The sequence below is a fragment of the Colius striatus genome, chromosome 20, assembly GCF_028858725.1.
Source record: "Colius striatus isolate bColStr4 chromosome 20, bColStr4.1.hap1, whole genome shotgun sequence".
NCBI classification, from domain to species: Eukaryota; Metazoa; Chordata; class Aves; order Coliiformes; family Coliidae; genus Colius; species Colius striatus.
In genome coordinates this window covers 1,002,443-1,026,374 of record NC_084778.1, presented here as the reverse complement: position 1 = coordinate 1,026,374, position 23,932 = coordinate 1,002,443, and the positions used below count along the sequence as shown (strand labels likewise).

General features: G+C 43.3%; 4 protein-coding genes across 9 annotated transcripts in view; 3 read left to right on the top strand and 1 right to left on the bottom strand.

Moving 5' to 3' along the window:
- Positions 1-23,932, bottom strand: part of NF1 (neurofibromin 1) — an 83,543-nt gene that overhangs the window by 25,035 nt on the left and 34,576 nt on the right. For 2 of the 5 annotated variants that reach the window (XR_009820140.1, XR_009820142.1), the window contains one exon: positions 22,555-22,617. Coding sequence is in view for 2 of the 5 variants with exons in the window: in XM_062012609.1 (XP_061868593.1) it covers positions 29-461; positions 18,432-18,542; positions 18,838-18,984; positions 19,339-19,485; positions 19,625-19,722; positions 20,529-20,687; positions 22,555-22,617 (1,158 nt within the window). In the remaining 3 variants the exon portion in view is untranslated. Of the gene's footprint in view, positions 1-28; positions 462-18,431; positions 18,543-18,837; positions 18,985-19,338; positions 19,486-19,624; positions 19,723-20,528; positions 20,688-22,554; positions 22,618-23,932 lie in introns of those variants that run through there. The other 3 variants (XM_062012609.1, XM_062012610.1, XR_009820141.1) reach the window with 3 other exon arrangements.
- Positions 1,616-4,916, top strand: EVI2A (ecotropic viral integration site 2A). 2 transcript variants are annotated; one of them, XM_010197984.2, is made up of 2 exons: positions 1,616-1,791; positions 3,509-4,916. In XM_010197984.2, exon 2 carries the CDS (start codon positions 3,525-3,527, stop codon positions 4,281-4,283), a length of 759 nt encoding a protein of 252 aa, XP_010196286.2. In that variant the 5' UTR covers positions 1,616-1,791; positions 3,509-3,524; the 3' UTR covers positions 4,284-4,916. The 2 variants fall into 2 exon arrangements, with proteins under 2 accessions (XP_010196286.2, XP_061868475.1); XM_062012491.1 differs by lacking the exon at positions 1,616-1,791 and adding an exon at positions 3,094-3,237.
- EVI2B (ecotropic viral integration site 2B) lies at positions 7,086-9,659 on the top strand. The gene is made up of 2 exons (XM_010197986.2): positions 7,086-7,172; positions 8,326-9,659. Exon 2 carries the CDS (start codon positions 8,357-8,359, stop codon positions 9,221-9,223), a length of 867 nt encoding a protein of 288 aa, XP_010196288.2. The 5' UTR covers positions 7,086-7,172; positions 8,326-8,356; the 3' UTR covers positions 9,224-9,659.
- On the top strand, positions 10,442-12,887 carry OMG (oligodendrocyte myelin glycoprotein). Its single transcript, XM_010197985.2, has 2 exons — positions 10,442-10,821; positions 11,562-12,887. The coding sequence occupies exons 1-2, from the start codon at positions 10,816-10,818 to the stop codon at positions 12,885-12,887; spliced, it is 1,332 nt and encodes a 443-aa protein (XP_010196287.2). The 5' UTR covers positions 10,442-10,815.

Here is a 23,932-nt window from a genome sequence, read left to right as displayed (position 1 = left end):
CACTAGGAAGGCATTAAAAAGGGCTTACTTTAATAGAAACTTTGGTGTCTTTATGAGCCAGTTTGAGAGCATTGTGAAATACTTTCAAGTCCTCCTCCAAAGCCAAGGTAGCTGCTGGGAGCTTCTGCTGGTCGTGTTCGATGTGCTCTGCCAGTTTCCCTGGAGAGTCTATGAAAATAAGCCTTTTGCTTCCTTTCAGACCTGTCAAGAGCCTTTCATGGTATTTGGTGTATTCTCTGACCCAAGAGTTACAGTTATAAATAAAAACTGCTGAGACATTTTCATAAGCAAAGCCTGGAAAAACTACAAACCATTTTGAAAGAAAGTCTGTTTTAAAGCGATTGCTGGGGCCAGCGTGTGTGAGGTCCACTACGATCTCGTATGGCTTTGCATAGTATGGCTTCAGAGTCAGCAGCACGTGGTATATCAACAGATCTCCATTGATCTGACCGGTCTTGAACCTGAGAGAAAACGAGACAGACGTTGCTGGGGTTGCAGTCTGGAGCCACGCTGCAGACTCTCCTGCTACACTAAACCAGACTCATGTCTCACACAGCTCTAACACCACCCACCCAAAGCAATGACACTGGCCACAGCTCCAGCCCAAAGGCACGTTCCTCTTCTGTCTCAGCTCATGCTCCAACCAGGTTTAGTGCCCATTATGATGAAGCTTGACTTGGGATTTCACTCAGCCTCATTTTGAAGTGCCACACAAACCCCCCACAGCCAAGCAACCTCCAGAGAGACCAGAGGCTTATTTAACTAAAGCAAACAATAAAATCCTTGCTGGAAAGCAACTGACTCAAAGCTGGGTTACAGGAAAAGAGCTCAGGCTTTCTGCAAAGTCAAAGCCTCACAGATTAACTTCTTAGAGATTCAAATATCTGTTTTTGTATGTGAAAAACACACATTTACTTCTGGAGTCTTGCCAAGCCTCCACACAGCAACTTTTTCAAAGGGTCTCAAGCTCATGTTGTTTGCCACAGACACTGCAGTACTCTAGTGCTTGGGGGAGTGTTTCTAAGAATGGTCAGTCCTCAGAGGAGTACAGAAGCCTTGCCTATGAAATAACTCTTCCTAGAAAAACATTCAGACAACACATAAATTTCAAGAAGCTTTTATTGTCACTGAGGGATTCTGTGAATGTTAGAGACTGGGCAGAACATCTGCCTGAAGCCAATCCCTGGAGCCAGCACAGCACACAGCACCCTGCCAGGGAGAGTCAGTTAAATCAAACCCAACAGCAGTTCATGAACATCTACAGTAGTGTCACTGCCCCAAGGCAGCATTAACTCAGCTCTTCCAAGGCAGGCACCAGGCTATGGACAGAGGTGACCAGTCCTGTGAGCACACAAGTAGCTCTAATTGCACTGACACTGCTCTCGGTAACATCTGAGGTAAAACACCTGAGTGCAGGACAACTGAGGAGAGAAACCTCATCAAGGTAGAATGATTTACTGCCAAAGATACTTTCCCCCACCACGTTACTTCCTGTTGTCTGAGAGCTAATTTGGGCAAGCTGGTGTTTTTCCCCCTCCAGCCTGTCACAGTGTGCTTGTTACAGAAAGGAAATGTGTCATCTCTGTGGCTTTAGTTCTCCACTTAGAGCAAACGACGTATCATTTCGGTTACAGATTTGCTTAAAACATACCAGTACTGTCTAAATAAATCTACTTGCTCTATGTTAAGGGTCATCTGCATCCCAAGAGCAAATCTATGCACAAAGAAACTTTATTGTTAAAGGACAAAATACCTGAGACAGCAACTCTGCCTTGGCTGCAGCTGGGCCAGGTGAGTACACATCTTCCTTCTCCTGTTTTAAGTCTCACTTCAAATTTTCTTATAGATTTTGCAGAAAAATATGTATATAGAAAAATATGCAAAGGTATTTTTAAAGAACTTCAAGTAACTCACAAGTAGCAACAATCTGTACCAGTCTTGTCTCTGGATGAATTAAGGAAGCTGATGCAACTGTATTTGTTAAACATGTTAAATGTTATTCACCAGCAGACCCTAAAGAATTAACAGTGACAGTCTCTGCTCAGCTCTGTTGATCCTGTGTGGTGCAGACCTTACTATGCAGTGAGACAAGACTCTCTGAAACCCTGGGCACAAAAGGTTGAACTAAAGGCAAAATCCATCTCTTGAAGGATCAGTCCCTTTGCTCTCGTGCCCTTCACACCACCATTTGCTTATTTTTAAGGAAAGCACATCTGGTCTAGAACTCTACAATTAACACTGGGCTTCATGTACTCTTGGAGGGAGCAGGCAGAGAGCTGCAACCCTCACTAACATTAAATGCTGGAGTCTATCCTCACCCACAGCTGGAGCCCAGTTCTGCAAGTCAGGCACCAACTTTGTGTGAAATGTTTCCAAAAGGCTTTGCTGGTTTTGCTTTTTTCCCTGTTAGAAGGATGCTACAAGCCATTCTCTAGGCAGCCTTTACCAGACAAAGATAAACATTCTAGCAGAGCTCTAGCTGATAACTGAGGACAGTCTCTACTTCAAACTTAACAATAAGGACTAGAACAGAATCTCAGAACAGAGTCTACTGCAAGGTAAATGCCACACGTGCCTTTCCTTACATGCAAAGGAGCAGCACGAGACACCCACAGTTTGTTCCCTGGTTACACAAGGCTTATATCACTTCTTTCTTTCCTCTTCCTGGAGACTTCAGCAATTTGAAGCACTGCCTCTTGGATTTTGCAAGGTAGGCAAGCTCACCCCTCTGACTTTGGGAGAGGTATACTGAGTCCTTTGGCAGGCAAGCTAACTTCTGACTGCCATTAAAGCAAACATTGTCTGGAATGTTTCAAAACACTCAAATCCAACATCACCTTACACAGGCACAGATATGCTTTGTTACCTTTAAAGTAACAGCTTCAAGAAGAAATGTCTTTATGAAAACAGCAGAAAATCTGGAGAACAAAGCTTTTCCTGGGTATTCACTGAACACTCCAGGCAGCTGTGCTGAGCTCTAATCAATTACAGTAAGTTACTGCTGTCACAGTAACATTTTAGATGGAAGTTTTTGACTTGAGCATTTTTACAAGTGTGGTTCCATTTCCCACATTCAGGGCAATGCAAGGAAGTAAGGATCTGTAAATCTGACATGGGTTTGTCATTTCACTGGCTAAAAGCAGAAACGATGAACTTGAAGCTGCAATATGGGCAGCTTTAAAGAGGAGGAACTACCAAAGAGGAGGAACTACCACAGCCTGCCACTACATCAGAGTGGTTAGTAGGAAACACTTTCCTTTTCCTCTTTGCCTCATGTTCTTTTTTCATCTTCGTATATTTTCTGTAAACCTCAAACTGTCAGAAGCTCAAGACACCCTTTCAGAGTAGCAAGTACTTGAACTCATCCTCCTACATCACTAAAAATGAGGTCAGGGTACGTAGTCTATTTTTTTCACCCAAAAGGCTGCTGCCTACAGCTCCCTGAGCAGCTGGATTCAAACCCTGATGAGCTGGCATTTGCTAAATAAAATTCTTTGTATTTTTGCAGGTGACTAGATAGGAAGATGAAGACAGAGGGATGCAGTAAAACACACTTCGCCTTCCCTGCTGTGATAATCTTTTCTTTGTGTCTGCAAACAAGTGCAAACCATACCAATGATCCTAGGGCTATAAATGAAACCTGGAATCCTACCAGCCAAAACCTGAGTGGAAGGCAGAACACAACAGAAACCAATACAAATTCCCCCCTGAGTATTGATTTCAGCAGCAAAGTGACTACTTTGGAAACGCAGCCAAGTACCCTGCAATCCTCACCCTCCACAACGGCCCAAAATTCAAGTCCTTGCCCTGCCAGGAGTGCTGCTCCTGCCACGGGAGGACCCAGGAACCCCGGCAAACCCAAGGGCACAATGGCAAAAGAACCGTGTGAAGACAATAAGTCTCTTATTCTGATCTGCTTCATTATAATTGCAGTACTTGTGCTCATCTGCACCTTCTTATTGCTGGCCACAGTCGTCCTAGCAAACAAAATGTCATCTCTCAGAAAAGCCCATCGGGGAAAACGGAGGCCCAGGAGCAACGGTGACATTCTGGCAACTAACAGCTTGTGGCCAACTGCAGCAGGAACGTGGCAGAGGATGCCTAAGGAGACAACTGCAACTGACCTGATAATGCAAGAGTTAATATCAGGGAGAGATGCCGAGACCCAAAGGAAAACTGAAGACGAAAGTACAGAGAAACTCACCAAAGAAATAGATAAACAGGAAAAACACCCGTCAAAGTCACCCAAACCCATTCTAGCCAATTTTGTAGTTGAGATTTAACTCTTACTCAGGTAAAGACTCGTATTTTGCCTTCTCCACATCATGAACACAAGGCAAAAATGCAGCTGCCAAGTCACAACATCAACTTTGACACAGGAAATCTAAATTCAGATCTTAGGGGCTTTCCTTTTACCACAGTGGGAACACTGCAGAACACTGCAGCACCCTGCAGACCCAGAAAGGAGTGGGATTGTGTTAAATAGTTTCCTATAAATGGTGGAAAGACCAGTTTTATCCCTTTGACCAGAAATAGGAGCTGAACAGGATAAAGCTACAGGACAGGAGTCTGCTCATTCTCAGAGACCATTAGGGGAAAAGAATAACCAGAAGTAAATGACTGTCAGTCCAACAAACATCCCAAACCCTGCCGTGCTGCACAGGGACAGTGAAGCTGCTTTTCTGAGAGAACCCTGAGTCACAGCTTTGATGCAATTTCTGAATCAGGAACTGATTTGCCAAAATTCACTTTCAGCTTTTTCCACCCAGAGCTTCATAAACCATCTTAATTGCTTTTGAGCCAGACTGAGACTTGAACCATATTTATTGTGTTTGGACTTTCTGTATCAATACACCGAGTCTGTATCATATGTTAGAAGACGAGAACTGTTTGAATTCTTTATCTCCAATAAACAAGTAACACCAGTTTTTAAATGACTTATGTGATACAATCCCTGTAAGCCAAAGTATTGCAAAAACCACCACAGAAGGCATTTGAGAATATGATACCCCTATAACATTTGCTAAGGTCAGTAAAGGTTTTCTCTGATGACCAGCTGCAATGTCTTGCATGGCAAACACGCTTCACTTCATCCTAACACAACCAACTAGAACATGCAAAACATCTTCAAAATCCACTTTTAGTTTCATTATTCTAACAGAGACCTGATTTCTCCCCATTTCTGGGGAGATGCCTGTGCCTCATCTCACTACAGCAGAGCTTTGTCATTTAAGGAGACATGAGCAGCTTTTCCCAGGTTAAAGCAGCCTGTTGTACCACGGTTACAAGTGCTAAACCTGCACAGTGACCCAGCTCCAGACAACCTGTGCACCTGTAAGGAATCCCTTGACAACAGAGATGGCTGCATGAGTTTCAAATAATTGAGATGTAAGATTGAGTCCCCAGTTCACACTCCACTACATCACTCAAACTTAGCTGAAAGGGCAAGAAGGAACAGAGAAGCAAAATGACAGTGTCATAGAAGCCAAGAAAGGATCTCAAAAACAACGCAAGTGTCCGTGTTCAGGGTGGTTTGAGTGGTGAGGATGAAGGGGGAAGGAGTTCCCAAGCTCAGTCCAGAACAGGAGTCATTAGAAAATAAGTGGATTGGAGCAGGAAAAACCCCAACCACAAGGGAAATTCCAGTGAATCTGTGATAAACCACATGTTCAGCTCCACTTCAGAGCTCAAAGGGAGGCGGTGCCAACACAACACACAAGTAGAATGGGAGGACAGGGGATTATGTCAGGCATTTCTAAAACATGAGGAGAAACACCAGAAGAATACAAACTGTGACTGATCAGTGACAACAGCCTTAGAAGAGATGAGAATACAGAGCTAAAGGTCAGGGTTGGGGGATGCTGCATTGCAGTTAGCCTCTCCCTCCCCAAAATGACCACAGCACAGGAGGCAACAGCAAAGGCTGTGCAAGTACTAATACAGAATCTGAGACAGCAAAGACGAGAATCTAATCTGGTGTAAAATTGCTCATAGATAAGAAGGTAACAGAACTAAAGCAGGAGAACAAATCTGTGAGAGTGTTACCCAGTCTGCACACAGGAACACAGTAAATTGCTGGCAGGCAGCACATCAGAGGCATCACCAGTAGCATCACCAAGAGTGGGCAAAGAATAAAGAATCAGTCATGTCAGTGGAAGGAAAAAGAACTGTCAAAGAGGGGGAAACTGTGGCAAAGAGAGTTGAAGAGAATGGGGATAAGATGAAGGAATAAGACAAGAAGTCAAGTTATAGTTTAAAGTATAAGATCAGGTTTGTGCTTGCTGTAGGAGCAAAGGGAGTCTGAAAAAGAGCCAGTGCAATCAGAACAGAGGCACAACAACAAAATCGGGAGGAGATAGAGAAGCTGCAGAAAGACTTGGCAGTAGCTACTTGTCACTGGCAAAATTCACTTGCAAAATGCCATGAGGGCATATTTGTGTGGGTTTCCTTTTGCCAGACAGCCTTTCTGGGCAAAAACGCTCAAGGAAATAAAAGAATTTGGGTTACACGAAACGGCACCGAGAAAGACAAACACTGCTTAGAGAACACAGACCTCTGTTAATGATGGCAGCAGGTACCAAAGTAGTCCAGGCAGAAAATAACATGGAGAGCAGGGGCAGGGGAAAGGTGAAATCTGTACTTCTCTGCCTTTTAATGCGACTACACAAATGAAGATGCACAGGCACGCCAGCATCCTGTGATCAGAGAGCCTTCGGTGACTCACTGCAATGAGCCTTAGGTCGCTCTCCCCCATTTCCATGGCAGCACACCGAATCCACCACTGAAATTGAATCAGCAAGATTCAAATCTAATCCAAACCTGCATCATTTCTGACTCGTGCAGAAACAACGAGTTTCAACAAAGACAGGCAAACACAGGCAAATCTATGAATCTGTGTAGCAGAACAGCCCAGACAAGAGCCACAACATTAGATGTATAAAAACAGCAGAGATGAAAAGTTCACTTGTGAAGTGTGCACGCTGAGAAAGGCTCTCAGCAAGCTCCCCACTCCTACACTTCCTGCAGCAACTGTTGGCAAACTTCCTCTTTAGCTGCAGAAACCTACTTCAACGTGAAACGAGCCATTTTCAGCTGCTTGAACTTTCAGCACACTGCCTGAGGCTTCAAACAAAAAAGTGAGGTGATGTTTGCCTGACAAGACAAACGTGCAGGTAAGAAACAACTTCAACATGGAAAGGCTTAATATTCCTATTGCTTGGTTTAAATGGAACTGTGCTGTGATGTCTCAACTGCAGGCTACGTTCAAAGCTCTTGTTGAACGTATCTTAAAAGTATTAGGGGTGCTGTGAACTAGCATGAGCTCGACATGTCAGTACTATTTGACTAGATTTTTGAAAGATGGGAAAAGAAAAACTAAACTGAATCATTTTTACTTGTTATGAACCTTATCTTGTAGCCAATATTCTCCAGCAGCATTCATTTACCACTTGTGTGTTTACGCTGTTGCATCGAAAATCTCGGAGGATTTATGCATAAAAACTTCCCAGAACAGCTTCAGATGACTGACATGACAGTAACTGATAAACTAGCTCAAGTGGCATGAAAGTAACTTCAGATAGAAACACTTTATTGAAGCAGCAGATGTGTTCAATGTGGTTCATTTCTCGTGGAGTTTCTCAGAGCCCTGAGCAGCACGGGGAAACCAGAATCTGTTTGGTGCCAACAGCTGCAGGCCTGTGACACCATCCCCCCTACCACAGAAAGTGTTCCACAGGCGGGAATTTCTTTATGAAGAGAGTTCAGTGTGGTAGAGCTGTTCCATTACAGCATCAGTACCTGGAAACCTTAAACATTACCACACTCTACCCTTAACTGCTGGAGAGGCATGAACAGGAAAGCAAATCTTAAGAGAGCTGTAAAGAGCCTTTTACTCAGGTCTCAGCTTGTATCGATCCAAACGAGACACTTTTCTTCACCGTGCCAATCCTGTTTGTCAACGCTGCTGCTTCACACTCCGTGCCAGGTCCAGAGCACGGCCGATAAACGTTACTCTGAAACGCTGTTGAAACGTCTCTGCTCTTGCCTGTTTCTGATAAGGTCAAAAAAGGTAATAACAGCCAAGACACTCTCTCAAAAAAGTAATTTAATCAGGATGGTCAATAATGTTGAAAATCTGCTCGTTGTTTGCCAAGGCAGTGACGAAGCTGCTGCTGCAGATGGGAACCGGCCTCACCTTGTAAACGTTTGGTCTAATCTTAGTTTCAGTGCTAGGATATTAACCTGAAATTGTCTGGTGTCAGTAAAATCTAACAACACAACAAACGTGGTTGTAAATTAATATGTTGCATTTCATCCCTGCCTCAGGAGAGGACACTCCTAAGGAGGCTGCAGGACAATGACCAGCCACCAGGTAATTCTGATTCTCCTCTGTGGAGAAATCTGGAAATCACTTTGTACAGCAATACCTCAAATGGCTCCCGTGAAAGAAAGAAGTGCATGTACCAGTATCAGGAGCCCAACAGAAGACAAAGCCCTGCTGTATCAATTGCAAGCAACAGGAGCCAGTGCACACAAGTCTAGAAGAGCACTGAGTGCTGCGCCAGGTCCCCAGTTCCCCGAGGCGAACACAGAACCGAGCGATGGGAGCTGGATAGCAGCACTCATCATTGGCATCATTTTGATCAGTATGATAGCAGCTATTATTGTAATTGTTCTGTGGAAATGCTGCAGGAGGCCAGTTCTGGTTGACTCAAACTGGGCAGGTCCTTCTCCATTTGCAGATGGAGACACACCAGATGTCTTTGTGGACTCGGATCAGGGCACCAAACGTTCATCTGTTCTGTTTATGTTGCCTTGGAAATTGAAACAAGACACAAACTTACAGCATGACCCCACTGCACTGGACAAACCATCCCACTGTACCACCAGCAATGAAAACAGCCAACTGCCTTCCACAAGCCAAGCCCACATCACAGCCAGTGCTTCGCTTCCCAACGCAGAGGAGCCTCCAGCTCCCACCGCAGAAGCAGCGAGCTGTGCACCCAACTCCTGTCCTCACCCAGAGCCTTCACCCACATCCCTCCATCTCCCACCTCCACCCGACTGGCTCAAGGAACCAGTGGAGGATCACAGTTCAGATCTCAGCAAGGACCAGGAACTTCACTCAGAAACAGAGGAACAACTGCCCCCCCCACCTGATGTACTCGTTCAAGAGATTCCCCAGCCAGTGCCCCAGCTGCCACAGCCACAACATCCTTCCTAGGCTGCCACCACTCACTCCAGCACACCTCACGTTTTTCTAAGTGAAGTGCTCTTCAAACAACTGAAAAAAGGAGAAGCTGATACAGGGAAGAACAGTAAGACCACAGCATGGGCATTTCCCCAGTGTTTCTTAACTTCAGCTTTCACAAAAGGAACAGCCTGCTTCTGCCTGAAGCAAGTCATTTAAACCCACAATATGGACTGTGCCCACTGGTTATCTGTAACTACTGATTCCAGATTTTGGAGACTACAGAAAACAGGATGCACACCTTTGTGTGACAGCACACACACACCTTTGTCACACACAGACACCGAGCTTTCACGAGCCAGTACAGCTTCAGAGGGACTCAGAGCTTCAAAACATTATGTGTTCTACTTGGCTGTGTAAGGGAATACAATCACTTCATGTTAATTTTAATAAAGCTTTCCAATTCAAAGATGTTTCAGTCACTTAAAGACCACTGAATATTTGCTTAGATACAAAGCTTCGAATTCAAACCAAAGCCCAAATGCTTTGACACGCAGACGTGGCGTCTTTCCTACAAAAGCCCGTTTCTGGGTATGGCTGGGTAGCAACTGGGTAACAGTGGACTACAGGTACCTGAAACAAACCCTCCTAAGAGCCAGCAGCTCTTCACCAATAGCTGTGTGACTTCCTTAAATCAAACATTGCCAAAAAGTTTACTGGTGTAAAACCTCCCGTTGCTTCACACTACTGGTTGGTAAAGCAGAGATCAGGAGAGGGAACAGTTAATATAGAGGCCATTAAAAAGCTGAAATGGCCTCAAACACTTGAAAAGCAAGTACAAAAGGGCTTTATTTTCCCTCGATACTTTTGATTTTTATGGACAGAACAGGAGGAGTTTGCAGAACACCCAGGCAAGCGACAGCACAATCAGCTCTGTGCACTGTTGCATTAAACCACCTTAAAAACAACAGCAGTATAAACTACATCCACTCTTCCTGTGTGACTTGGAGAAAGTCAGATGAAGCTTGGCTATTGAAATCTCTGAAATCCTGCAGGCTGAGCTACCTGATAGCTGACAACCCAGAGCCAGCCTGAGCTGAGCAGCACAAAGCTGGGCTTTTTAAAATTAAGATATTCTGGGTGTGTAGCTTAAAAAAAGGAGGTAAGAACTGAATTTACAGCACCCTTTATTACAGGTAATCAAAGGCAAAAAGAGAATGTAAACTTACCCTGAGTTTTTAAATAGGAACATTTAAATGGAACCATAGCTGAAGCTAAAACAGCCTACAGAAATTCCCCTCGGCACTGTTTACGTAGGCAACCTTACGTGTTCCCTTCTGAGGCACTAACACAGCATAAAATACAGATAGGGAGCAGCCAGCTGAGTCAAAGTACAAAACCCAACTCTTTACTGAATATGTTCAGTTGCAATAAATTTGAGTCAGCAGCAGCGACAGCTCTGCAGTCCTCCAGATCAGGTGGTTGCAGAGCCCCAGCTAGCAGCAATACGATGCAGCTGAAGAGGCAAGCACAATCCACAGACAGCAACTGGAGCTACTCTCCAGAACAAGACGACCTCTAAGCCGAAACCTTCCACAGCAAGGATGTGCTGATGCTGCCGGGAGATGACGGTAAGTTTGTGGCGTTTGCTTTTCACTACAAAATCCTGCTACCAAATTAGAGACAGAAATAAGAAGGAAAAGATGGGTTGATGACAGATGCTTGCACCAGAGATTTGCTGCAGTGTCAGAGATTTCTTACTAACATCAATTCAGCTTTCAAACATGTGTTACCAGCTTTCAGAATGCAATTAACACTATAATAAGGACAAACAGTAATGTGCATGTTAGCATGAAGGTGGATATTCAGGTTTCAAACCAGATTCCTGAGCATTTAAGATGTATTAAACCAATTCTACTTAAGCAAACAGCATGCATGTACGGGGGGGACTGCTACATTGCTGCAGAGATTTGTAAAGCAGATCCAGTTGACAGCCATTTTTTCATCCTGTATAAAAGAACACATTATTCCAAACATAATATGGGCTTGAAATCACTAAAAACAAGAAGCAGACATTGTGTAACGTTTGGAAGAGACTTGCATTTTCGGAAGAAAGCCCTCATTTGAGCTTGAGGGGGAAAGGGAGATGAAAAAACAAGTCTCATTCTGCCAGACAACATGACAGTCTATGAAGGGATGCTTTGTAAAGTCTCTCTTGAACAATTCTAAAAAGGACCATGCCACAAAGGGGTTTATTGATATTTTTTACTTAATTTTTCCTGCAAGTGGTCATTGCAAAGACAACCCTCACAAAGAAACAAAGCAGATTACGTGCATTTAAAGGGTGTCATTTTGGTGTATTTATTTTCAGGCAACAATGGAATACCAGATATTGAATACATCTACCTGTCTGCTGGTCCTTCTGTTTTGCATACCCACTGCTTTGGGTATCTGTCCTTCTAACTGTACATGCTCAGGAAACGACAGGAATGTGGACTGTTCAGGCAGAAACTTAACTGTACTGCCCCATGCACTGCAAGACAACATTACATACTTAAATCTGTCCTTTAACCAGTTTGTAGATCTTGATCATCAGCTCACAAGATTCACCAATTTGAGGACCCTTGATATTTCAAATAATTGGCTCAAGAACGTTCCTGCTCATCTGCCCAAGTCCTTGTGGGAATTATATGCCATAAACAACAACATCAAAGTCCTACAGAAGCTCGATACAGCTTACCAGTGGAATCTCAAAGTGCTCGATGTTTCCAGGAATATGGTGGAAAGAGCTGTTCTGATCAACAACACGCTCAGCAGCCTCAAGTTTCTCAATCTCAGCAGCAACAAGCTTTGGACAGTTCCCACCAATATGCCCTACAACATAGAGACAGTGGATCTATCCAACAACTTTTTGTCTCAGATACTTCCAGGAACACTGGTGAGACTACATCACCTTACGAGCCTCTACCTGCACAACAACAAGTTCACATACATTCCTGACAAAGCTTTTGATCAGCTCTTTCAGCTGCAAGTGGTCACACTACACAACAACCCGTGGTCCTGCAGCGACAAACAGCACATCCAGTACCTGCTGAACTGGGTGCAGGGCACTGCTGCCACTGTCACAGGGGCTCCCTGTGCTAACCAGTCTGAGCTCTGGATCAACGCCACACCAACTGCAGCTATGGACTCTGGCCTCATGATCAAGGGAATGAAGGCGGCTGACAAAGCCACTGAACCGAGCAAAGTGACCAAAATGCATAAACAATTTAAGGGTAAGGAAGGGGCTCCCCTGGGGACCTCAGGCCAAACCGTCCTGTTCACGAGCACGGACCGACCGCTGCTTCTCTACCCAGAAGACCTGACAACTCCAAAGGTGAGTTCTCAAGAAGCAGCAGCCACACACACCATCCACATCAAAGATTCAACTGAGGCGAGCTCAAGCCTGACTCATTCAACAGGACCATCCACCACCCCTATGACTTTAAGCATCACCAGTGGAATCCCAACCAACTACTCCAGAAGGCCTCAGAGCACAACTGCTACCTTGAGGAAAGAGGAATCCACGACAAACACTTTGAATACTCGTGTGCCCTCCACAGCAAGTGTCTGTGACGTGTATTTGGTTTATGTTGTAATGCTTAACGCAGTGGCAACGTTTCTTGTCCAAGGGCTTGTAGCATGTGAAAGTTCCTGAGTTTCCTGCAGCGATACACAGCTGGAGCTGTGACATCCAGGTCAAACAAGGAATGAAAACACAAGAAGCCTGAAGTTCTGGCTCTGATCTAAAGGAAGTAACAGTTCTTAGAGAAGTGCACACTAATGTCTTGATACTAAGCTGCTACTTATTTTAATATGTCTGAACTGAGTAAAACTAACCTATGATTTTGGTTTTTAAAATGTGCTTATTTTGTATTTGAATTTTTAATTTCACTTGCACAGAACAAACCATCAGGGTTTCAAGTACTGACTTCATGTATGATTTTGACATTAAACAACTGGAAACAAATAGAAGGCCTGTATCATATCTGCATTGTCCTGCTTGACTTGCCAGTGAGCAACTCTTGTAATATAGCAGCACAGATTCTTTGTGAGTGATGAGGACATGCAAAAGGAAGGGATGAACACACAGGAACGGAACCGAGCTGTTCCGCTCAGCAGAAGTTACTCCTGAGAAGAATCGCTAGCATGTGTATCTATGTTTGCTTCATATGTAATAGGATATTTTAAATATGAAGAACAACAGTTTTGAACTTAGGAATTCAATATGACAGTGCCATGATGTCTACCAAGAGGGTGCATACTGAGAAGGCAACATGGTACAACTCAAGCATGGGGAAAGTGGTAGGGGCTGACACCTCTTTTTACTCTGTCTTGACTTAGAGACTGCAGGCAAGTTATTTCTCACTCTCCACATGTAAAAAGATAACAGTAGAGGAACACAGGAGGTGTTCAATGCCATGACACTCTCCAACAAGGAGTTATCTACACGTTCTCATGAAATGCAACTCCTTGACTTCACTTAAAACGACACCCAAAGAGCTGAAATGTCAATGTACTGTGCTGAGAACATCACCAATCAGCCAGTATGTGCCAAACTCTTTGACCAGTAAAATGAAGTATCAGCCAATTTCTAACACAAGTTATATAAGAAATCAATTAAGCAATTATTTATCAAGCTGTCATTGAAACAGTCCTTAACTCTTGTGACTTAAAATGAAATTACTTCAGTCCATGGCATTGAACAAGCCCAAAGCCTTGCTTGATAAGGACGAGCATGAACGCTATTCTCCTTGACATCCGCACCATCAGCGAGTAGAAATAGTTGCACGCATGGTTCTGTCCACTCTAGGAAATCAATTATGTGGCAAAGGTACCTGATATACTACAGATGAAGTTTTGCAAACAGCATGAAATGAAAACTGAAGAACAAGTTAATTGAAAAAGTATTATTCACTTAGTATTACCAATCTTTAGACGACGTTTTCCATTCATTTCAGGCCATTTAATTTCCAGTTATTGTAGCATGAAGGTGCTGCAAAACCCAGAAAACCTCACTACTGAGACTGGAGTCCTCTACCTACTTCTCCTAGGTGTCAATGAGGGCTGTAGACCATTTTCAACCACTGGTACCAGAGAAACTTTCCAATTGTGAACGGAATTTCTATAACCAGAAATGTGTTTTAATTTCTAACAGTAAACGTTACACAATGAATTTGTACAGCTACTTCATTGGCATTTAAGCAAAAATAAAGTTACATTTGTATTGAACTGGATTAGTGACAGTGCTTCTTTTTCAAATAAGCATTGCAGTAAAACTGAACAGATAACATTGTATTACACAAACCCACTTCAAGCAGACACTTGGCTCAATCTTCACATCTTATGGAGGAAATGTACGGTTGGATCAAATGATAACTGTGCTACTGATGTATCCCCAAGGGTGCTTATCAATAAGGTGGTAACAGTAACATAGGGCCTGCCCTTCCCTTTCCTTTCGAACCTGCAAACACCCACAGCCTGTTTCTATCCAGTAGGAGAAGGTGGCTCTTTCTCCCTCTCAAAAGGGGACTTTTTATGTTTAACTATTAATTTAATAGGACAGAAAACTTCCAAAAAACCCCAAAGCCAAAGGCTGACATTTCATACACATTTTAGGTAGACAAGAACTAGTTATCCAGGTCAAATTTTGGACAGCCTAGACCAGAAGCAGTTCCTCTGATGGCCAGCTGAAGTGACTCATCAGATAAGAGCTGCCCCCTGAAAGAGCTGCCCCCTTGCACATTCCATATATTTTCCCCAGGTTAAATAACTTGCCATGAAATGATCAATCCCACTAACTAGCATCAGTATTAAACTGCCTGTTGCTGTCTTTGGACAGTCAATGTATTTGCTCAGTACTGACTGACTACAAAACAGCATCAACCCACTTACACTCAGAAGCAGGTATTTCCTATTCTCCCATTCACATGGTTTCACCCCACACAGTTTAAGGCAGCTCAGCTCATAAGGTAGGACAGATCACAAAATGAGGTGTTATGACTAAGCCACCTCGAGCTGAGGAAATGACACAAAGTACCACATGTGTGTGCTGAACAATTCAACACATGATGCCAAATTCCACTGCATGCAAAAAACCTACATGGAAGCAACTTCAAATGCTCCGAGAATGTTCCACCACAAGGAGACTTCAGGGAGCAGCATCTCGAGAAATAAAGTATTGTCTTCCAGTTGTTTGGGGCACATTGCAAGTCCTCATACTGAATGACTTGCCACCCAGGCTTCAAAGTCTGAAGCATACTGATAAAGGCCTGGAGGTGGAAATGAGGTTATGAGGTTTTCCAAAGGTAGGATACCAAAACAGAGTGGGGATGGGTATGAAAGTAAGATGGGCACCCTCAAGGCCCAGGGCTATATTCTCTACCCTAACCTTGCCTGTGGTAGCTGCAAGTACAAGGGCTCTTAGTCAGACTGCTTTGACTAAAACTGACTGAAATGTAGGTTCCCTTCTATTTTCTGGAATATAAATAAGTTGATAAGGGAGCAGTGAGTAGGCAGGGAAATGTGGGAGTCGTGCACTTGTTGCTTGGCAACAGTGCAGTCAAACTGAAATAAAACTGATGGGCATGGCTGTGAAGCCAGGAGCACAGGCTTGTCTCAAACACCCTGCTCGTTCAGCCCATGAGAAACAAAATCATCTCTTCCCTCATAAAGTCTTTTTTCTACAATCACTACTCAGCATTTCAGGACAATGCTCAAAACAACCAAGAAAGGTCCAGCACGTCTCTTAACAGTAACATGTTTGCTTTTGAAAGCTTGAAATTGCTGTAGGGACAGCTATGATTCGAAGCAATAACTCAGAGGTTTCTATTCCTATTAATTAGTTTGGGATCAGCTTTAAAAGTTACTGGCACTGCTTCAGGGATCTACATTTATTGATTTATCGACCACTTCAGTAACAGTGTAGGGATTAAAAACAGCAGAGCACTGGCTTCAGAAGTCAGATTGTTGCCCAGGAAACAAAATGTGAAGATGACAGAAGGAATTAAATTTCACAGCACAAAAAGGCTATAAACTGCTCCAGATATACCAGTAAAATGACTCAACAATGCCCCAGCAACAAGATCTCAAGCTACCAAAAAAAAACCCCCCAAAAAAACCACCAGCCTAGTGCAAACCCTCAAACATCCTGGCAGCTCCTTCACACACTTCACACCTTGAGGAACGATGTTTGGTGCAGAACCACGAGATAAACACGCAAAGCAACCACCGCTTAGTCTCTGTCAGTAGGAAAGACGTCAGAGTATCACTCCAGAGCCAAGCCCCAGCTGCTGGGTTTGAAAAGGCAGCTCAAGGAGAGACATTGAAAAACTACAGAGCTGCTGCAAAGAAAGCAAGGAATGAAAAGGAAGGTAAAGGCAAGCAGTGTTCACCTAGTAGTGAGGCCTCTGTTGAGGTATAACAGCACTTTCACCAAGTGTCCTGTACCTGGACAAAAGGGACGGCACTGTGCCCCTCAGCAGCCCTTCATGCAGTGCAGGAATGCACATCTGGCTCCTACCATGACCACTACGCTTTTGTAGCGATTTTTCACCTTCCTTTGAGGAACTGAGGTTTGTGCTCATTCAGCAATCCCTGTACCCAGCTTACAAAGGTATTTTACTGAAGACACCTTGTCAGACCGTTAAGCTGCCAAGTAACTCAGCCAGTGATTCCAACTCCAGAATGTCTGTACCACAAACTAGGAAAATCGACTCCATTGCTGCGAGAATGAACAGCAGCAATCTGCACAAGGTCAGTTCTGGAGCTCAGCAGTATTTACAGTCTCTTTTCACTCTCAAAGCACCGCTCAAGAGCAGACACTTTGCTGACTCTTGAACTCCCCAGCTGGGTGGGGTACACAGAGAGCAGCGCTAGGAAAACGCCATGGCAAACTTTCATAGGCACTTCCCTCCAAACGTCTTCAGATGGGCAGTTATGAAAGAGGATTCACTTCCACTATTGACTAAAAATAAAGCTTGAACATCAGACATCTAGTCCCTTCTGCTGAACTCAACAATCCTTCAGCATCAGCTCCTAAACAGAAGGTCACAGCCATCCATACTACTCTGCAAAGTAAAACCAATTAAAACACAGAGTACTGTGGAGTGTCATGGTGATGTAAATGGAGTTACAAACATAGTGGTAAGATACACAGAACCATGGAGCCTCCACTCTGAAAACTCTGTCCTGTCTGAACAGGCAATGCAAAAGAGCAGGAAATGAAATGCCATCCTCCTACCCCAAATTAAGGCACCAAGCCTTCCAAGTTCTCTTCAAGTATCTACTTGTGTCCACTACATATCTCACCTTAAGAGAGGAAGCCAACACCCCATTTTAATAGGCTCACTCACACTAACATTAACCATGCAAGGATACTACAGCACTACCAATATTACTATCTCTGTGGTTGTATTTGCAACACAACCCATGCAAGATGCTGAGGGAGCACCACCACTCTAACAGTCGCCTTGGAGAAGGACGAGCTGTCTGAACAGTTGGAATATTCCTGAAAGTTTATCTTCTACTTAATTATTTTAACCCTACAGGAAGGCTATTTTGTCTTGTGATATGTAATTGCTGAGTCTCACAAAAACAGTCTCTGAAATTACTTTGATGGAATTGAGGGGAAGAAGGGAACTGGTGGGAGTGGGCAGGCTGCCTCTCATCCTTCCTATTTGCAAGTCTGTCGACTTTCAAGCTTACTCCATTGCAACAGTGAATAAACACAACAACTGGGGGAAACAGAGTTTCCAAACATCCATTTTCTGCTCCTGAAGTTTGAACTGAAGCAACACCATGGTCTTGACTATGTGTGAAGCCTCCAACTGCTCACATCGCCCTTTGCACTGGGATACAGGGGCCATTCTGAGCAATTTTATCCCGTATTTCAGCTTGTTGCTCATTTGTACTTCAGAAAATGAAGATGCTAGAATCACAGAGGGATGTGGTGCACATGTAGTTTACTGGAGACAGTGAAAGATGAGTAAAATGTGTTCAAAATTGTAGGTATTTTTCCACAGACACTCACATACTCCTGGGTGAAAAAACTATGACAGTTCTGACTTAGGAAACAGTTCAGATCAAATGTATTGTCACCAAAATCTAACAAACAAACTATTTTCAGATTTCCCTTTCTCATATATATCGATATTTTGACTCCACATTTAGGTCAGCCAGGGAAAGGGAAAGGTCTCCTTACCGCCGAGCAATGTAGTAGAACACGGGATTCCCAGCTTTGGATGTCCCGGCCTGGTAGAAAATATTTAATGTTTTTAGTGCTTTGAACTCCTCCTTTTCATGTACCTGATGTCTGAAAAAGAGAAACATTGGACCAGCTTTTCACATCTGCCTTCAAAAAAAGCCAAACATTCCAAACCTCCTCCATTTGTATCTTTAACACCAAGTTCACAGAAACCTGAACCTTTGCTAAACCACAGACACTGCTGGCTCCAGCCTTCAACTCCATTTCGGAAACGAAAATCTACTCAGAAGCTTGTTACACATCTGAACAGCAAAAGCTGGAGTCTTAACAGCTACTGACACTGCTTTACCTGCTTAAGTCTAGAAACGCACAAAGTGTGTCCCCTCCACTATCACCCCATTACCTTGTCATAAACTCTTCAAATTTGGAACTTGTGAGGTTTAAACTCGACCAGTGGGTGTCTGCCACAGGTTTGTGCTCAGGAGGACCCAGATAGGCAAGAAGAGTAGCCATCTTGTCAAAAGGTCGTCTGCCAACAGCCTTGTGGTCCCTAGAGAGAGCATATGAATTCATTACCCAGCGATTCCTACTGTTTTGCCCACTGCCCTTCCTTGCTTTGAACAGGCCCAATTTTCTTCTTTACAATTAAAAGTGTTCAACAAAGAAATATGAAAAACATTTCTTACACATGCAACAACTGTCACAGAAGAGAAGACAACTGGAGGCTTGCACTGCAGGTGGGAAGATGCTGCTGTGCTGCCACACAGCTTGTCCCCTCCACACGGCTCCACAGATAAGAGCTTTTTAGCCACGACATTCCTCTCAGTAATAATAACCAAATCAGCTGAAAGTATTTCCAAATATTCATTTTGCTACTCCCCTCACCATGTCTCAGCACTCCTACCTGTTGCTGGAAAGGTACTGGCCAATCTTCTCCTGATTGTTCCACAGCAAGCGGTGCAAAGCAAGCACGTTGCCGTCACTGATGAAAGACAGGCTGTGATTGACAGTGTCACTGGCTGGGCAGTCAGAAGCAATATCAAGGAAGAACCTGGAGATCACAACCAGTAACAACATAAGTGTGTGAGGTCAGTTTAAAACGTACACTCAGTATAAATTCAAGGGCTGAAAGAGCCTTCTGTGCTTCCTCTTTACACAAGCCACACTGTGACACCTGCCCAAGGGCTTACCTTCGTGCTGCATCAAAATTGCTTTTTACAAAATCATTAAAAGGCCTCATATGTTCTTCTTTTGTAAACAGGACATGGTTGGCAATACTCTGAAGTATCTGAAGAATAAAAAGACAAGCAAAAGTTTACTGTATTAACCATTACAGCAGTCAGTGTAACTTCACTGACAGAAATACTCTGTAACTTGTGAAGCCCCCAGAAAAAAGCACCAACAGGCCACCTCAATAAAAATGTGTTCACTTTAAAAATGCTCTTTCACATGCTTTAGAGTACTAGAAAATGACTTCCTTTATTTACAAACTATACTGAGGCTTACACTAGCAAAATCAATCATCTTTCAGAACCTTCATTTCTTGTATGTTAACTATTTTTTCTGGAAATGATGGAACCACGTAAAAGCAACAGCAAAAGCCTTTTACTGGAAGCTACCATTTACCAACATATGAAAAGGAGAACAGGCCCAGGCTGCAGAATTTATATGCCATCACTAACAGTTCACAGGGAACAATCACCAATGAGACTCAAGATAAAAGACCCCACTTCATAGCTGGCATCAACTCAGCATCTGGCTGCTGTTCTCACCATGCTCAAAGACACGCTGGTTCCTCTGTTTTCTAACAAGGTTCCAAGTTCAAGTGAAGAGCCAGAAGGCATTCTGCTGTCTTAGATACCATTCTGGCAAAGTGGTTTTTTTCCATAGAGCCTGCTCCCCAGAGTACATCACTCTGAGCTTCAACATGAACACCACGATGTAAAAGCACAGTGTGGAAGCTGCACTTTCAATAGACACGATGGTTGTTACACAAAAACACAGGTTCAGCTCAAGTTCCTCGCACCAGCCAGAGAACAGAACTGAACCAGGCAGATTACACCAGAGCCACACAAAAAACATTTAGTGAGTCACCTTTGACATGAGCTTCAATCCCCTCTCAATTCTAGGTGGAGGCTTTTTGTCCAAGATGCCTGCCTCGTAAGGGGACACGATGGCAGGGTTGATGAAGCGCAGGAACATGGCGCTGCCCACGGCTCCGATGCTGTTCTGAGGAAAGCGCTGGCTGACCACCTAGGAAGTTGACAATTATAGAATGTTTTTGCATTAAAGGGAAAGCAAGCTGAGCAAAGCTTTGTATGGTAAGCCAGCTAAGCACTCTTTCCATACCAGCCAAGTTCCTTTGAGTAGGACTCCCCTGCTCTGACAATCTTGCATCACAGCACAATCAGGATCAAGAGGGAGCGCAGTAAGGGGCAAGGAGGCTATCAGGCAGGACTTAGCTTCACTTCAGCTTTCGTACAAGCTTTCTTGCTAGGGTGAAATTGCTATGGCAACTACTGGACAAAGGTAAGAAGGTGTACTTCAGAGTTACTGACCACTTAATTCCAGCAGCCTGCCACTGACAGCAAGGCAGACAGATGTCCTGTGCTCATCCTCGGGCATGCACAGACTTCCCATCACACACAGGCAACTCTCTTAAATAAACAGGTCTTTTATTTGTGTGTTTATGATTTCACTACTGGTCACAAGTGTCTCTCCAGCAATAAGAACTATGCTGTAAAGTTTCAGGAGCAATTTTGCATTTATGGGAAGGAGCTATTTGCAGAAATACTCTTGAGGACTACCACATCTCAATCGATTTGCCAAAGGAGGAAAGACAGAATGAGCCAGAGCTGAGTGGCCAGTGTACTTCTCTGCCTATACAAACACCATGTAAAATCACTCAGCAGAAACTTGCCAGAAGAACTGAAGTCTTATTTTCTGACAATATAAGAACAAAAAGACATCTCTCCTTTTGGGAAATAACTGTCACTGCTGAGTGGACAGCCTGTTCTCTGGTTATCTCTCCTTTGACTTTCAAAGCCAGTTAAAGCAAGTTCCCTGGCAAAAATAAAGTTCTCAGATATGCCACATGTGGTTCTATAAAGACTCAGTATCTGTATGTAAATTTTCTTATGAGTAACAAGGGTTAATCAAAAGAAGTCAGAGTCTACCTCTTCACAGCATGGAATGAGCAAGCCTGGTATTTTCAGTGATATTGTTTAAAAGAAAAGAAAAATCAAACAAGCCCCGTTTCACTAAACCACTTCAAAGCTTCAATAGTGCAATCCCAAAGATAAAGCCATTAGTACACACCTAGGACAGAAAGAACCACTTTGGTTAAGTAGCAACCTCATTCCATTACCTTGTGATGCAATTACTGCTGACATTCTCTTGTACAATGCTAGTTTGCACACAGATGTTGCATTTAGACACGATTACTGTTCTGCTCACAGAGAAAAGCATGAGGGAATATTTAACAAAGGCCTAAATTTCCATTCTGCCTTTTATTCACACTTTGCATTTTGAAGTTCTGTCACGTTTTAGTGACCTGTCTGTTACAACCTGTAGCTCTGAACTCTGCAGCCCAGCTAGTTACTGAAGTGGGAAATCTCCTTTGCTCAGGAAATCAACACAGATGTTAAATTTAATTGCTTAGTCACAAGGCAAACAGAAGAAAACAGATCAGAAACAAGTCATGTAAGTCTCTTCAGTAACCCACACCAATTTTTCTTCTCCCAGGATGCAAGCTGAAGTCAAGTCACCTGCCACATGTTAAATGAGCTCAACAGACTCAGACTTTGCCCCAAACCAAAGGCAACGTTTTTCCTCTGCGTTTTGGGCTTTTTTTAAGATGGTGGCAAGGGGAGAGGGGTCAGAGTATTAAACACTGAGCAGTAACGTTACAAATGTCTTGTGTTTACTCAAATAGGCACACAGAGAATATTTTAAATATAATTCCAGTGTTAATTGAAATGAAAGCTATTTTGTGCCAGAATTAGTAGAATGATTTTACAGTGAGGTCAAATAGACTGAAGTGAAGATGTTTCGAACAAACAGCAAAAGGTTTCTGTTGTGCTTTGAAAGAAATGGCTAATAAAAAGGTCTCCAAACTTACTGATTTTTTGTTTTCCTTTTTTTCTTTTACGGTAGCTTTATTCAGTAGAGAGTGACAAGTTGCCTACAGAACAGAGATGAGCACAAACAAGTCACAGCACCAACTACATACAGCAACAAAAAACCAATGTTGACTTGTACATAAATTACACAGTAAAATGTAACAAACATAACCAACAGAAAATGAAGTATATAAACTAAAGACTGATGATGGAGGTTTTATTCCACAATTTTATTACATCTTATTTACAAAGCACTAAATACAAAACAAGCAAATGTTGCGTTTCAATCATTTCTACTATTTCTGGCTAGATTAGAAGTCGAACCACATCAATGTGCTCAGGATGTACAATACTGGGCATTAAATGGTATATTCAGCTTTCAAATGTGTTTCACCATCCCCAAATGGTTTCAATAGTGCAAATAGTGAAGTGATAAACCTTTCAAATGTGTGTTACTTTTAAAGCAAATTTAGAGTTTCGAATCTTCCCAGTGTTTCTCTGTGTGTCCTTCAGTTTAGTTGGATCTGTGAGTGACCATGGTTATTACTACTCTGATAGCTAAACACTGCCATAAAACACTCTGTGGAAAAGGGAGGAAAAGAGTCAGCAGGTCTACACTGATTTATTGTATTTTCCAAATGAAGACACCTGACTTGATCGTGCCTAGTTCTGCATTTCACTCAACTGCAAAGGGCCTCACTGAGAAGCATCACTTTCTCTCACATCTCCCATCAGGATTTGAGCAAAACTGTATGCATCAGCCTTGTGTGCTGCTCCCCTGTCCAGAGGGACCTTTTGCTCTTGGAGCTCAAGCCTACATCCTTCAGATGGACTGCAGCAGTGCATTAGCATCACTGAGAAGCCCTACAGCAAGCAACACCTCAAGCTGCACCATCAGAAAGCCAGCAGTACTTAGCAGTTTGAGAGCAAAGCATGCACCAGCAGTTCAAATAATCTTCAGAGCATCACACAAACTGGAACTGGAAGAGAATTTCTGCAACTTGAGAATGTGACAGGAAGAAGAGGAGAAACAGAGGAAAATGGACGTGCCCCAGAATGCGCCAGGAAGAGCTGTTCTGCTCAAACCTCTGCAGCACCCCCCAGTATTCAATTACTGGTGCTTTGGCTACATTTCTGACTTATTTCTAGAGAGTTTGCTTCTGAAGCACTCACATACACAGTCTATTCTTCAGGCTTCTGCTTTAGAAGCAAGTAAAGCTTCCATCTCTCTTAGGAGAAATCCTGTGCATTGGTATGATCACCATAAACCCCCTGCACGAGTCACTGTGGTTGGGCTTGTCCTGACTGTGTAACACTCCTGAATGCACATGACCTCCATGTGAGCAAGGGTCAGTCTGCCACAGTAATTAGTTACAT

Bases quoted from the DNA above. Each gene is read 5' to 3' on its own strand.
- EVI2A (XM_010197984.2), top strand. From the start codon at position 3,525: ATGAAGACAGAGGGATGCAGTAAAACACACTTCGCCTTCCCTGCTGTG.
- EVI2B (XM_010197986.2), top strand. From the start codon at position 8,357: ATGACCAGCCACCAGGTAATTCTGATTCTCCTCTGTGGAGAAATCTGG.